The sequence below is a fragment of the Erpetoichthys calabaricus genome, chromosome 2 (assembly GCF_900747795.2).
Source record: "Erpetoichthys calabaricus chromosome 2, fErpCal1.3, whole genome shotgun sequence".
NCBI classification, from domain to species: domain Eukaryota; kingdom Metazoa; phylum Chordata; class Cladistia; order Polypteriformes; family Polypteridae; genus Erpetoichthys; species Erpetoichthys calabaricus.
In genome coordinates, this window is record NC_041395.2 from 299,855,304 (window position 1) to 299,872,162 (window position 16,859).

The 16,859-nt window shown below is 35.6% G+C and overlaps 1 protein-coding gene across 1 annotated transcript in view; it reads right to left on the reverse strand.

Moving 5' to 3' along the window:
* Positions 1 to 1,059: 1,059 nt before the first annotated feature.
* pdcd4b (programmed cell death 4b) overlaps positions 1,060 to 16,859 on the reverse strand; it is a 45,230-nt gene continuing 29,430 nt past the window's right edge. The window contains exons 7-12 of the mRNA XM_028795839.2: positions 5,804 to 5,901; positions 4,551 to 4,665; positions 4,349 to 4,456; positions 4,149 to 4,259; positions 1,897 to 2,036; positions 1,060 to 1,756 (exon numbers count right to left, since the gene is read on the reverse strand). Of these exons, the coding sequence (XP_028651672.1) occupies positions 1,696 to 1,756; positions 1,897 to 2,036; positions 4,149 to 4,259; positions 4,349 to 4,456; positions 4,551 to 4,665; positions 5,804 to 5,901 (633 nt within the window). The 3' untranslated portion in view covers positions 1,060 to 1,695. The remainder of the gene's footprint in view (positions 1,757 to 1,896; positions 2,037 to 4,148; positions 4,260 to 4,348; positions 4,457 to 4,550; positions 4,666 to 5,803; positions 5,902 to 16,859) is intronic.

Consider the following 16,859-nt stretch of genomic DNA (forward strand, 5'->3'; position numbering starts at 1 on the left):
AGGGTAAATGCAGCAATAATAAAACTGGATAAAGATTACAAATGTTTGAAATCAAGTGGGTTTGTATGTAGTACAACTTTGGTGCCCTTATCAAAACAGTGTCTAAATCAGCTATTAAAGATCTGTATTAATATCTTTGTACAAAATAAATGACTACATCATCAACAGCCAGTGCCCCCAGGGGACAGAAGTATAATAAGCGATATACTGCTCCATGGGAAAGAACTTGGGGACTATACTGCCGAATGGCACAGAACCTGCCCCATGCCAACAAAACTCCTGGGAGACTGGATACCAAAGTCTGTTGTCAAAGGCATTCTTGCCGTTCTCTGAAGAATGTAAGTATGCAACAATCAGTGTGGGTTAGGAGCTTCAAGCCTCAAAAAGAATGATTAGCTTCTACCTTCACTTTTACAAGAATGAATAAAACTAAACCTGCCAAGCAAAACATGTCTCCTCATAAAGCAACTGCTGAGCTTTGGGCAAGGACGAGTCACCTGCTATGTGACGTAGTTTTACATCACAACACAACTACAGTACAGTACTGTGTATTGCTGAGTTCCAATACCATTTGATGATTACTTTTTCCCAGTAACTGAACAGGGGCTGGTTTGATTTGTTTTCTATTATTAGTTAGGACAGAGGTGAAAAATGTTAATGGTTGAGAGCAAAAGGTAACAGAAGTACATATTTTATGGTATTGTTCCACGTAAAGCATACCATTGATGCAATCACTGAAGATTAAGAAATTTCAGTATAATGCGTAATTCAGTTCTTGCCAAACTGACCTTAAAATTTCACTCATGCTACCTGGCCTGTCGGCTCCTATACAGGGATGATACTGGAAACTTCATGTGTAAATATCAGGTATTTATCTAATATTGATGTGTTTACAATTGTTTGCACCTCACAGTATAATGACTTCACTTTCACTTTAAGTGTTTGTAGTTAATTCTGATTTGAGACACAAGATCAAAAAAGAAAACTAATATAAAACTGATCAAACGCTGAAATATGATTCACTGAAACAATCCTCTCATAAAAATACAAACAACTAGATTACTTGCCAAATGTTTATTTCTTTGACAGTGCCACAATTCAGAAAAATAGCTCTGAATCATTTTACACCATGTATACATACAAAAAATAGATGTTCCAGACACCATTTTGAGAGCCATCATTTCTGAAGAACAAACCATTACATATCTCAAGAGCTTTATTGTTTGTTATTCTACTTTCAAATGCATTTAAATTCTTATTAAACAAATAGCTTATAAGCATTGGATATGAACATTAGCAGCCAATATGGGAAAAGAAGAACTGTCTTTACATAGTAAGTGTTAAATCCCCGCCATTATAAATCTTTGTACACTAACAGTGATTTATATGCAAACACTGCTCTAAGGAAAGGCATGGCAGTGAGACTGCAATACAAAACTAGGAATGACCATCATAAAGGGTGTGGCACTTTCAATGTTTTTACTTACTCAAAAACATGACTCTGTGCTTTTAGTCTTTTTCCTTCATCTGCCACTGATAATAAAGGAGAAAAGTGCCATTTCAGATTCCTGTTCTGAAGGTATACATTCTAAATTCTTAAAAAAAAAAAAAAAATGTGTGTGTACTAAAATCCTTCTAACAAAGTGATGAACTGATCAAAACTGGCACAAACAGGGCTGCTACAGTGCTCCTTTCTCAGTAGCTTTCATGTTTAAGACGTCCTCCATCTCCTTCACTTACAAATCTTTTGCGTCCCCTATGGTGGGTGGTTGGGGGCAAAAAGAAACAAAAAAGTTATTTTAACACAAATCAAAGACTGACAATCTGCTTTACTAATCACACTATGCTACATGAATGAAATAATTATTTACGCGAGTTCTGAAGATTTACACTAACCTACAAGGACAGATGTCTCTGAGTTTTTTGTCTATTATTCCAGCACAGTAACTTTTTTCCACAAACTGCTCCAGCACAGAGTAAGCATGAGGTGCATCAATGTTAATTTCAGGAATTTCCAAGAATATCCTTTCAAAACCCTGGAAAATATTTTGTAAGTATAATAAAGGAGAAATAATTAGTTTATATGTACAGGTGAAGATAAAATACTTTTTCTTATGGAGAGTGGTAGAGAAAACACATCTTAAGACCCTCTTTGCTGAAATATTATTGTCTACATCTATGAAAAACATCACCCATAATGTTATTTAAAAAAAAAAAATCTATTGAAGCCTACAGTTTAATATATAAAATACTGTATGAACACACTGAAATCAAAATTTTATTAAAGCCTAGTACACTGGAATGGCAATCATATAAATGTGAGATTAAACTTGCACAAATGTCTAAACAGCTTGTGCTACACACAGTGGCACATAAACAAGGAAATGGTGCATGTTATACTTTACTCAAGTAAAGACAAGGTTCAGGTTTATTCTAGTGATAAACATTTCACAATATTTTTTGGATGTTTTAATGTTATACTTTAAGGAAGGATGCATAAAAACTTCACTGTATAGAGGAACTTCACTGTATAGAGGAAGGAAAAAAAAAACCAAAACAAATCCTCTACCTCGATACTTCCACCGAAAATGAGCTAGGAGTCTGCTACTGTTCTCTTAGTTATAAGGTAGTAAGCAAAGTAGTCACTACTTCTTAACATAACATGATTAAGCACTCATCCAGCATCTCGTCTCATAAACCAAGTTTACTGTTAGATTTTACTTTAGAATTTTACATTAAAAGAAAAGGATGTAACAATTGCAGTTTTTCTTCATAACTGTTGTCTTCTGGGTAGAGGAGGAAGTGTCTAATCAGAGTAAGATGTAGTAATGTAGTATTTATTGTATGTCTTACTAAATTGAATTTACTCCTGCAATTCAACTCTTAAAAACAAATTAAAAATAAAACTGTTTAACAACTGACAATCTATGGTAGATCTTTCTGAGGAGAGTATTTCTTATTGAAATGTGACCATGTATTAATTACAAATACATTCAACAAGAGCCTAAATGAAATGTTAAAAATATATTAAGTAGCTGTGTCCAGTGCTGGCTACCATGTTTATCATCTGTACAACAAGCCACACTCTTCATGTGGCTATAAGAATTACTGATCAAGCTTGTTTAAAATGTGAATGTTCTGGTACAATATGCCACGATTGGTTTTCTTAAAATACATAAAACTGCTATATATTTTTTAGTCAGTCATAGCAGACATTTGGACAAGACACTCACACAGCCTTGAAATGCTTCTACAGGAACCCGGCAGATAACATAAGGCAGGACTAAACTCTGGATGGTGGCTTTAGTGTGTCTCAGGGCAGATCCCATGTACAGTGTAACATGAAAGATACCCTGTGTCTGCCTATGCATATGATCAAATGGCAGAAAAACCAAAAGAAATTCTGTTAGAAGGCAATAAGCAGCTTCACTGGCTGTAATATTATATTAGTGATGGAAGTCCACAACAACTCTGCAAGCATTAACTTTATTCAAGTTAAACAAAACAATATGCAACTCCTAAGTTGTGACTACACATTCTCCCACATCACCCCCACAATGGAGGATCAAACAAATCAATTCAACCATAATTTAACTTGGTTAGATAAATTACACTTTTTGTTTAATTCAGTCTGTCACTGCTCTCTCTCTTGGTCTGTTTTATGAACTACTAAAGCTCTACTTGCACCTGTCATAGAGGTGCAGTTCAGACTTCATTTCATGAATATGACTTTACATTCACAAGGAAGAACATTACCTTAACAGTTTGTTACACAGTAACAGTAGAAAAAAAATTATGTATCTAAAAGTAAATAACTGCCCTAAATGCTTTAAGTCTTTAAAAATCCTCTCACAATCTAAAACTGTTCACGCATTTTTTTTTTTTTACTTTTCATACACAGTAATAAAAGAAATGGTCTCTGAGAAAAGGATTACCCTCTACCAAAAAAAATGAAGCTTTGGCAAATGGAAACAAATAAGTAAAGCTAAATCAATGGGATTGATACAGTGTATCAAATACAAAAAAAATAAAACAAAATCAATTTCCCTCTACAGGTTATCCTTAAATAATTGGCTATGAAGCTCAACATAAAAATTCTCTTTACGGAGCTGCTATGTTTAGTCTGTAACAGTAGATGGTGCCCTTACCCTTTTCATTTGGTCCATGGTAATTACAGAGGACTCCCACAGATACTTCAACAAATTTAGCACCATTTGAAATGTTGTCTCTCCAGTGGACTCTAGAACCATAAGCACTGCCTAATTAAAAAATAAACAAAAAGGTAACGGACTGGAAACCTTCTATTGATAAGCCTTTCAGGTGATGCTTCATAAAATATTTCCCATACCTCATAAACAAATTCATGATGAAAGTGTGGCACTTCCAGTTCTCTTAAGCATCTTTCTGCTTCAGATACTTCTCCAGAGAGCAAGTACTCCTTAAGTAAAAGCTCAATCTGAGCAAACATTAACAACATTTAAACAATTAAAAAGAGGTCAAAACCTGTCAAATTAGGCACTTTTGTCCAGCAATGTAGCCAGATGCTGTACCTCTTTCACAAGCTGCTTGACAGGCCGTTGTCCACCTCCTGCACCCCATACATTCTCAATGCGTAACCCTCTTTCTGTCATTTTTAACAGCACTGCTGCCCTATTTAAAGCAACTCTGCCAATAAAAAAAAAAATAAAGGAGTGAAATGAAGATTGAAATAACAAGTTTCATTATTAAATGTTAAAAAAACAAAATTTATTAATTACACACTAAAATAGAGACAAATCATTCAACTGCTTTTTAGTTAGTGGCCACTTAAACGAGTTCCACAAAAAGTCATGAATCAGTGCCCAAATTAGAGTCTCACCACTGCAATTCACCACCTACAGTGGCAAAGTCAGTTGTCAGATGCTAATGGGAACATAGATTTAAGGACTTCCAAGAGAGAGAGAATGCCCTCTATAGATCAGCATCCTTTAGCAGTATATATAGAATTTCATTGACTTTGAGAAAGCAGAATGCCCTGTAAAATCCAATGAACAATTGTATTCTGAAGTCTTGATTTCAAGTACTGATCAGAACTAGGGTTGCTTGGCTTGTAACTTCTCACCAGAGAAGGCTATTAAGATGTTATGGATTGAGAATGGATAGCAAAGGGAACCCAATAATTAAATATAATGGGATGGGGTCAGGAGGTAGGCACAATATTGATGTCAGTTTGCAAATGTGCTGCTACAAAACTATGGGTAGGGGAAAAAATAAAAATGTATCAGAAGTCCATCAAGCTGCTTAAAATTGACCAACCTGATCAGCTGAAGAAAAAAAGAAAAAAAAAAAAAAAAACACAAGAAACTTAAAAACGACTAAGCATACTTATATAATCATTTGTATATTTTATGAATTATATGAAAAAGTCTATACACATTAAAATGTCATTTTAATTATGTAGTTCATGAACAGCATTCCCAAGTTTACAATAAACATTTACTGAACTTGCCGAATTCAGTTTTATAATCATGTGGAGCCAGAGCCTACCCATCAGTATCAGGTGCTAGGCAGGAACCAGCTGTGGCAGAGTATGAGTCGGGGCCTCTCGCCAAAACAATTGTATCCATACTCACTAACACTGGAATTGTTTAAGTGTCACACATAAACCTAACATGCTCTTGTATGATTTAGGGAAATAAACTCTGGGGAAAATCAACAAAGGCACAAAGGGAACATATGGTGATAGCAACAGTCTAGCCTTAGGTCTCCAGTTGACAAGAATAATGCCAAGACAACACAATGTGCTTGTTCTATGAAATCTCACCTTGCATTTTCACAATCCACTTTTCCTTTGTAGCTTTCTATATACTCTCTAGAAAGAATGCCATCCCCAACTGCCCGAGCAATGAACTGTCCCACAAGCTGCAAAAAGATACATTAATTACAGTATTGCATTTTACTATATAAGAAAATGACAGGAAAAATAAACAAAATACAGAATGACTTTATAACATTTTAATCCGTTTTAGTAAATACACAATAAATGGTTGTGTTTTACTGAGTCTTATTTTGTCTTACAATTCTTAAATATGTAATGTTCACTTTATACTGAATACTGTAATACAGTAGAACACCAATTTTCCACACCAAAACCAAGGTTTTGCATTGTCTGAGGCAAATCTGTAATACACTAATGTTCTTATTAATCAAAGCTTTTCCATAAATACTGTGCCAAGCGTATAACTACTATACTTTTAATCTCTACTGTACTGAGCAAGAGATCGGGGAGTTGGTGACTGTGGCAATGTGGACATGACTCACTCACCCACCCCTCCTCAACTGCACTTCTCGGCTATTGTCAGTTTATCACCAGCGTTGACTGTGTGCACATGGTGTACTGTTTTGTTCATGGAGGATTTTGTGTTTATACAAAAATGTTCATGGTGGGAATTGCAAACCCATGTTCTCCAGCTCAGAAGCAAGAGTTTTGCAGTGTGAGCTAAAAGGCTCATTACCTCCATCAGCTGCACACAGCCAGTCTCTGACCACTGTGAGCGTTGCACTTCCCTGGTGACTGCTGATCTCTCTCTATGTCAGCCCCAACTTTCTCTGCGCAGCATCGCCACTACAGCTACCATCCGTTTTATGCAGAGTTTTCAGCTATCCAAGGTATCATCTGCCCACATTACCTCAGATAATTGGGGTTCTACTGTATGATAAATTGTTCAACCTTTTTTCCTTTCTCACAGAAAGGCTTGCCTATTGTACTACTTTAAAAGACCAGTAATTTTGACACTACATGTAATAAGTACCAGAGGTTAAATCACACTAAAAAAAAAAAAAAAGAAAATGCACATACATTCCCCTGGAGGTAATGGTCTAACCAGTTCTCAAAAGTATTATTACTTACATACCTGTATATGTTAAAGCCAACAAATTGCAACTTCTCAAGATGGCAAAATTACTCTATGTATAGTTGTCATGTGTGTCAATCATTTAGGTAAACTGTGACAAACTAATAAATCTAGCTCCTGTTCATCTCACTTACAAAGCATCCCAAAACGCTGCAAGTCGCTGTTGCTTCCACCTTAATTCAGGAAACTCTAACGAGTCAAAGATCCACACTTCCAAGTTCTATGGATGGTTCCAAAGAGGCTTCTTAACACAATGTTCAATTGTTGCACCAGACTTCCATTTTTGCTTTGCATAGAGTAAAGCGTGCTTAATTTGTTTTAATCAGGTACAAACTATGTTATGGTCTACAGATGACTAGATCAGGAAGCACCTGTAAAACAGGCTGTCTCTGGCAATACAGGCAGATGTTGAGGAAACTATGTGGAAAATGTGACTTCACAAAAGTTAAAAGGCACATCTGTTTTTTAGTATAGCGTTTTGCTCAAGAATCTAATCATGGACATTGGGAGGTGTAAAGTATCTTTACTGTCCATTTTCAGAACACGTTATCTGAAAAAATAAAGCTTGACCTCACATGCATAGGTTTAAAAGACCACATCATTCAGCAACAAATTAACAATAGCTACATGAGGAACACCTACAAAAACGTGCAACAGAACCTCTGGGTTCACTGTCCAGAACTTTGGGGAGAATGTAAAGTTCAACAAGTAATTCCAAGGGAGATACTCCTTAAAAGAAGGCAGAACTGTATTAAGGAAAAATGAACACCTTAAATGGCATTTATCAGTTTCAGAATGGAAACTTGAAGAGCAGACTTTGGAGGGCTGTTGATTTGGGTGAAACTGACTGGATACTTTATCAGTAAATTACCTTGTTGGGGCTATTCATAGAAAGTACAGCTGCTGATTGATTAATCGCCATTAAAGTGTGTGATAAATGCATTAAAAATTTCTGTGATTAAATTTTTAAAACATAACCCGTAAATGCGTTAACTTAATTCAGCTAATTTGATCACGCTTCACATGCTGTTAATGATGCAGCACCAAATGAATCTAACTCTATTAACAGTAGTAGTGTGTCACCTTGATCACTTCTTCTGTTGTTTCTTAATAATCTTTATCCACACACACAGTGCTACCTATTACTTACAATATGAGATAGTCCCATAATGGAACATAAAATACTGAGTACCATACAGAATTAATGAGATGTGATCCATCTCGTATTTTTGTACACATCATTTCATATATACACCAGCTCTTCAAAGTGCAGAGAATAACATAAGAATAGTTAACATCAAATCAAATAAACAAGAAGAGTGAATGAGTAATTTCTGTGGAGTGCTAAAGTTGCAGAGAGACAAGCTCTGTGGGCTCCGAGAGATTGTGTGTCAGCATTCACACATCGACGGAAAAAAAAAAAAAAAAAATTATACAGTATAGCAAAATGTTCCAAATAAGACTGTACACAAAGTGTAAACATTACTATGATGATGTCTGATAATCCAAGTCTGCCCGTAAAAGAGGCTGTCAATGTATAGGGAGACAGTAGGTTGCATTGTCCCTGAGGGATTATGTGACCTGAAGCAACATGTTGCAGGTTAGTGCTGGGCGGTATACCGGTTCATACCAAAAAATTTTTTTTTTTTTTTTTTGTTATGATATGGATTTTTCTTATACCACAGCGGTTTAAATAGCCTAAACAACATTCGGAACATGGGGCAGTGGGAAACTGTGTAAGGGGGGGACCTTTTTCACTGTGGCACCGCTAAACGCGCATACAACGGAGTACATGCGTTAGTGGAGGTATTGAACGGTGAAAATGGATAGAGAACATTCTGAAACTGAAGCTGCAGCAGATGATAAAGTTGAACATGATGACACAGAAGAACTTTTGCCGAAAAAAGGAGCCGTGTCTGTTGCCTGGAGATACTTTGGTTTTAAAAGGTCGGATGTGGACCATTATGTTCAAATGTGTAAATACTGTTTCTATACTACTGGATAATACTGCACACCAAGTTGTACTTGTTTTATTTTTTTCAATACTGTGTAATGTACCTGGGTACAGTGTAATAGTGTGACGACATGTTGACTTTATTCTCGACATTTCCACTTTAATCTCACCGTTTGTCGAGATTAAAGTCGACATGTTGACTTTATTCTCACAATTTGTTAAGAAAGTAGAGCATCATAAAATAAAACTTCATCTTAAAATGAATATTTAATTTACTAGATTTTCTCAAACCCCGTCATAAGTTATGTAGCACATTAAATGCTTTGCGTTACTTGTTCCCCGAGCCATGTTAATTGCTACGTGCTTCTTAAACTGACTTTCTCTTGCACTAAGAGGAGGTGCAGGCAGTGATTACCACACAGAATACATTAATTTCATGATATTCCTGCTCACTGAACATTTAGAATGCTAGAACACTATGTTGCAGCTGCTACCCATGTCCAAGCAGCTAAAGAGCAAATAACACAGAGTGGAATCACTTGAATCCTTATACCTAACTTAGACTTCACCCAAAGCAGACATGGTATGTGGTTGTTGTTTTAATTAATTCTATGTTACCTAGTGTACCCAACATTATAAACTACATTAGCATATGCTAATAGTATCTTTATATATAATACGCTACTGTGGCTGTTAGTTTGTCTGTCCTTGATCTTAAATCACCTGTATTGACCTGAAATTTGGTACACATACTATGTGACGTCTACTATCCGCTTTCAGGGTGATGATTGACCTCCAAGGTTATTCCTCTTTTTATTTTATTGTAGAATCAACTTTCAGCAGTGGCTAACAGGGCGGCCATGCGGCACATGCGTACAGGCACCGTTCTCATCCCTACCACCTTCGCCGTCACTTCCCCTACCTCTTCATAACTTAAATCATTCTTGAGGCAGATTGAAGACTTAAGTGCCAGCTTAAGTGAAAAATTAAGGAAAACGTACTAAGTAATTGCAACACAAACACTGACTTAATCAGTTTTAACGTGAAAAGATGCAGAGGAAAGAAGAGAAGAAGCGGGCTGATAGGGTGGAGAAAAGAAGAGCTGCTCAGGAATCCGCAAGTGCATCAACCTCTGAGCAAATGAACGCTAAACATACAGAGAAAGAGGATGAAAATTACGAATGCTCAAGTCAACTGTATTTACTGCACGTTATCGTGTAGTGCGCCGTTACTGGTAACCAATAATCAGTGTAAACTGATCATCCTAATATTTCTATTCATTTGGGCTGAGGGCTAAGAAACATTTTCTAATTCATTAATAATACATTTCACGTCAATGTGCAATTTAAACATCTAAATTAATAACCCCATCACACTATCCTGTGTGATCCATAACCATTGTACATATTTAAATGTTTTTTTTTAATCTTAGTTTGTTCTGCTTTATGTTATCTTTTTTGATCTGGAATGGAGTAGTAATGAATGTTTGCATTATTCTTTATTTCCTCTTTGTTCAAGGAAATATATTTATTTTGATTATAAATAAGGGTTTCATATATCTCCTAGAAGAAAATAATACCGCAAAGGAAAAGCACAGTTTGAAACATATTTTTATAATAAGTAACCATATAACATACTGTATTTGGTTACTTTTTTGTAAATAAACAGTAATGTAACTAAGATTCTTTTAAAAGAAACATTTCCACAACACTGGTCTCTTGTGAAGATTTGTCATCTGTATCTGGTGATCATCTCTCAAACAACCACAATGTAAATAAATGTGTTAGCTTAAGAAACTGGTTAAATAAATAGCCAGAAAAATCAGTAATGTCTTATTTTTCAACTTCATATCATTTTAAAGGTGGAATTATTGACAGAACCAATCAAAGTGCTAGACTAATTTGCATTGTGATGTGGTTCAAAATTAAAACTCTTACTTTGAGATGTTGACTGATCAGTGTTTCACTGTTTATTATTATTTATTGCTTCTGTTACACAAAACTGCTCAGTAAACTGAAATAATGTACTATAATATAGGCAAGTGATTATTAAAACTGTTTTGTATTAAATTAATCACGGAGTTTTCCTGCTCTACAGAAACATATTAGTAGGTTTGAAGCAAATACAATGAACTGCAATTAATATGCAGTCAATTTCGGTTACCCTGTAAAATAACAATAATTGCTCAAAGACTACAAAAACATCTGTATGTCACATGGTTACAAAACCATAACCCATATATGTACAGCATAAGGTGAGGGGAACAAGTTCTTCAGGGTGAATAAATACTGTATGTTGAAGGAATGGAAAAAAAAGGAAAAAAAAAAAACAACATTTAACACAATTACTCTTTAACTTCCCATCAGGCTGTGCCTCTAGTTCACACAGTGCACTTGATTAGCCTAACCATTACCAAAGGAGATTTTTAACCGATTTCAGGGGGAATCCAAGCACCCCTATTATCACTGACCATGAAAATGTGGACTTCCTCATCTAGAACAACTATCTTAGAAACATCTTTAAGTGCATGTTAAATCCAACAAATAAAAAACACATCAGCGGCCAGCAGTTGAGTTTAATTAATTCTGTTTTTATCTTGCCTTGCCTTTGCTTAATCTTTTTATGTTGCACTTTGAGATTTACTGCTAATGTAAAGTGCCCCTATAAATAAAATGCATTATTATTATTATTATTTCCACAGCTGGAGCAGAGCTGTAGAAATGTGTGACCAATACCTTCTTTGATTTTGCCTCAAACTGTGGCAGCCATCGACAGTTGTGTTCTCACAATCAAGGGCTATCAGATAGACCATTAAAGAACGGAAAGTTGAAGGAGTTTCTGCAGTACATGAGGCTAAAATCACTTGCTCAGGACAAAAATGTGGTGTCCCAAGCTAACACAAAGATCTCAGAAAGACTGTAAATTAAAAAGCAGGGAAAGTCAGTGAGTAGTACCAATATAGGTATTATCTTTCAGAATATCCCAGCTCAACTTTAGAAACAACCTTCAATAGCATGAAACAGTGGGGGGTTACAGTCAAGGGAATGGAAAGCCAGTTTGAAAATATGAGGGATAACCACAGCAAGGAAGTTCACACTGAGATCGTTTGTTGCTTCTCAATCATTTATCATGATTCATGACCAGATGATTTAACCAGTTTTGGAGAAAAAATGATTGACATTTTAATTAAATGGCATCAATAAGTCTTATTGAAGAAGGCATGTGATGTCAAGGCTGTATAATTCAAATGGAGATTGCTAAAAATTCTGATGAAAGGCCAGTTTATAGACAACTCTTATAACAATCTGTGGAAAGTCTTACTGACAAAAGATCTTTATTGCACACTTTTCCACAATATTCTACATCTTGTTGATAGCATTCTTGTTCTGCCTGTTTCAGCAACTCAGTGCGAGTGTAACTTTTCAGTACAACACAAAATAAAATAAAGTGCGAAACGCACTCAATGTCTTAACCTTGGAGAATTTAGTCAGAATAAGCACAGAAGGCCCATCACTTGAGCAGTTTCCCCGAGCCCTGTGTCAAACACTGGCTCTCTTCAATCAAGAAAAGAAGACCTCATTACACTGGATGGCCCTCTGACACTGACTCAGAGCTAGAGTAAAGCATCCTATTGTTAATTACTGCACACAGGTTGAAAGTTATGACAGCATTCAATTACCGTATATACTCGCGTTTAAGTTCTCCCGCAGATAAGTCAGGACTTGACTTTACCATATAATTTCCGGTATTTTATAATGTCTGTCGTATAAGTCGAATGCTATTGATCCAAGAGATTGATATGCTAACGCCCACGTGAGAGTAACCACGGAGCACACTGCCTTTTTTTTTTCCCTATGTATTGTGCCTACTATTCCAAAGTGACTTTTGCACTGTTTTGTGTATCTCACACCCTCATACACTTTTATCGTAAGAGCATCCCTTACCTATGATGGAGCATTCTATCAGAAGAAAATATGAAGCTGGTTTTAAATTAAAAGTCACTGAAGTGGCGAAAGAAATTGGTAACTCTGCTGCTGCAATAAAATTTGAGAAACTGGTGCGAGACTGGAGAAAGCAAGAAGATATTATATATAAAAAGTGTGTCACATCCATGGAGGTCAGAAAGTTAAGACATTGAAAGATTAATATTTTACACATTTGATTGTTTGACACCTAAATCAAAGCTATCAACTAAATTAACATAGGTGTTTGAAAAAAGGAGAAGTTTTAAACATTTTTCTAACAAAGTATTTCACTAGCTGTCAAGCACCACAAATAGATATCTGAACACAAAATTTGTGAAAATGCCAAACCCTAGTAACAGTTATACTCAGTTTCTGCAATATTTTCACCTTACCACTGTCTTTATTGCCTACCAATTACACACAGAATATGGGGCATTACTGATGAAGTCTGGCCTGATTTAAAACTACATAATACAACATATGGGACCAAACTGTTTAATTCAAACATACAGTTTAAGATTACATAATATGTATAATACTCTAATGATTAAGGCTACAGTAGTATTTCAATAAAAAAAAAAAATACACAGTTGTATGTGGTAAGTACTGCTTGCACTAGTTTAATCTTACATAATTTCTTGTCGCTGTTATACGTTCACCTATTATATCACTGTGTTTACAGGTTGAAAATATCACATGATTGATGCACAAAATATGTACAGTATACATCTCTTAATAGCCATCTTGGTATACTTCTTCATTTAGCAACTAAAAACAGCATAGGATGCAATAAATATTGACTGGACTACTTCTGCCTATAGAACAAGAGTTGCATGAGAAAATGCTGAGAAAATGTTCTTTCCATATGCTTGCTACCTGAATTGTAAGCATTATCATTTTGTCAAAAAACGTATAGTTATTAGTAATTTATTCGCTGAATCATGTGTATTGTCAGATATTTTACCTAGCAGAACTTTTATGCTGGAAACTAGTATTTATCTCTGGGTACACTGGCGAAACTGCCTACACTCCATGTGAAAGTGACTTGATGTCTATTGTATGTTCTACTATGGTATTTCACTACTTTTATTATTAGGATACACATTTTAAACTTGAAGCAGAACTCTGGAATGTTAAAAGTATATATATATATATTTTTTTTTTTGCAAGGCCCATTTCACTATCCTGGGAGTTTGCTCATTGTTTTTAGAGTTATGCCCTGTTGATTTGTTCATTCTGATCTAATCTCCTATGACTTAAAGCTTCCACTGCCTTAATTCAAACAAAGTTCCAGTTAATCTTCTTATGTCCTGGAACTAAAGAAGCATGCCATTCAGTCCTATCTAGGAGGCACTGTAGCAATTTGTGTTCAGAAGCAGCCACAATTCTTCATCTATCTTTGTTACCAAAGGTCTTACACAGGGCTCAATACATGGCCTGCTCTTTTTTATCTTCTGCCAATGGGTGAGACTATTGGACCAAGTCTCCATTTTTATGCTGATGACACTCAGATTTACATTCACACTAAGTTTACCTCTTACTTTTCATCAGAAAGGCTGATTGTATGGCTCAAATTAATTCCTGGCTGTGTCACAACTATTTGAAACTTAATGGAGACAAGACAGAAGTACTGCTCACACGTTCCAAAATCTACTGGCAACTACAGTGCAGTATTAACCCAAATGGCTGCACCATCTTCCTTCTTCAGAATTTAGGAACTTGGGTGTTACTTTACATAATAGCCTGTCATTTGAGACTCACGTTAATAGTGTAATCGGATCCGTTGTCTTTCATGCTGCTAAACCTCTTAATGACTCAAAGCACTATAGAAAAATTGCTTTAGCAAAGGTGCAACATATTATAACTTGTACACAGCGTTCTTCTGTCTAGAATAATGTTTGTACAGAAACACTTAGAAAAGCAAACAGTACTATTAAAGACACTGTCTTCTTTGTTAAGGAAATAGAAAAGTGCCATTATCATTCATACCATTAGATTTAGGGACAGTTTTTACCAACCAATATCATTAGGTTACTCAACAGTCACTGATATGGACAAATATGTAAGATTTTTTTTTTACAGATATATACACTGGTACTTTTAGTATTATCCCTGAATTTTACTTGCAGCGTGTCCCAGTTGAATATGTGTCTGATTGAACATATATCAGGGATCATGGGTCCTTCTTTCTGACAGTGTTGCGATGTTCTTGTATGCATGCTGCGTTTTAGATGTTTGTTCCACGTATACAGCTGGACATGCACTGCATGGTATACTGTATACAGCGTTACATGTCTCTGATGCAGATATCTTGCTTTTGGCATTAAAAAAAACAAAAAAAACAAAACTGTCCACAGAGTTTTTCCAGGTTATGCACTATTTTCATGCCTGATTTGGAGAGGATACATGCTGTACTTTCTGATACACCACTGTGATAGGGAAGGGTGTGCCAAGGACGACGTGAGATCAGGTCAGAGTCAATTGTTTGCCGTGGTCTGTGGAGTCTCCTATGTAAGCACTATGTGATAAACGTCTTAGAGCAACAGTTTGAGGTCAAAAGATGAAAAGGTAATGTCTTTTTTTTTTTTTTTTAATATATAAGTATTCGTTGTATCCTTGTTTAATCACAAGGAATGTTATGCGGACAAAATATTACACTTTTCTAACAATCATGCCTCATCGCATAAACTGAGTTGTGTTAAGAATATTCATAGGATTTACAGCCAGTGTAATACAAAGAATGACTGACAGTAGAAGAATTACTATGGAAGGCACAATAATACATGATAAAATCATGGAATAAAACATGCATAAAAACTGCTCACATTTGTGATTCTACAGCACTGTATCAACATGTTTCAAGGAGAAACGCAGAAATCATGTCTGTAAAGGTTTTAAATTTAAGAGAGCGATTGCAGGAATTGTACCATTGTCACTTTTATCCCATTATGAAATTAGTTCAGAAACAGATCTGTGCATGGTCTGAGAGAAAAATGTTACCGATCAAACAAGTTGCAAATATTTAACTTGTACAGAGGAGTTGAAAGATAATGAGGTTAATTGCATTTTAACAGTGTCCTGCACAGTCCTGATAAATCAATGGAGGCTTTGCATTCATTCTCAGATTGTAATGAGCACTGCTACATACAGTATATACACATTAGTCCAAGCGTCTGTCCATTTTCTAATGAGTGTACACAGTTCAGGGTCACAGTGGGGACTTCACATGCATCCACAGCTATGCATATAGGAGTGTAGGTGGACTGGCAATGCTAACAACAGTTGCAGCTAGTAAACATCTGATGCAGTATTCAAAAAAAGTGGCTATTTGGCTTGTCTACACTGGCAATGATGCAAGTAGCTCCATTTGTTAATACCAAAAAAAAGATTTATTTAGCATTTCAATGCTTCAAAGTAAAAGGGACATCTCCCTTTTAATACAACATGTGCGGTGTTAACAGAGTTATATAATGTATGCAGTTAATAGGACAAGCAAAATAGAACACTTCATTGCTAAATACAAATCTGCAAACACTGAATTAGCTTCAGTCACTTTTTTTTATGACAAAGTCAATGTTCCCCCATAAGGGAAAGCACACACTACATGTTTGAATGGTATGCTAAAGAATGTAATGCTGTCTCAGTTATAAATTTACTGAGTACAGGTAATGACAGCCCAAGTATTTTTCTAATTCTGGACTTGTTATTGCCTATGTCTGTGTACAAAGTGTGATTATGTGAACCTTGAAAACAGAAAAACAAAAAGGCTATTATACAGGAATTCAAAAATTGAGGATTAATATAAAACTGACAAGTTTGATTTCATATAAGAAGCTTTAAACTTGGTACAAATGTAAAGGAAGGAGGAACAGAACTGACAAATTAAAGCACCATGAGTTTGACATTTGCAATTTGACTCATCTGTTGAATATTACTAATGTTTTTATCCATCCTATGATGCAAACAAACAACAAACCAACCAAGAGATATGCTGGCAGAGTTTAAAGGCATGTTGTTACACAAACAGATTAACATACACCATACGGA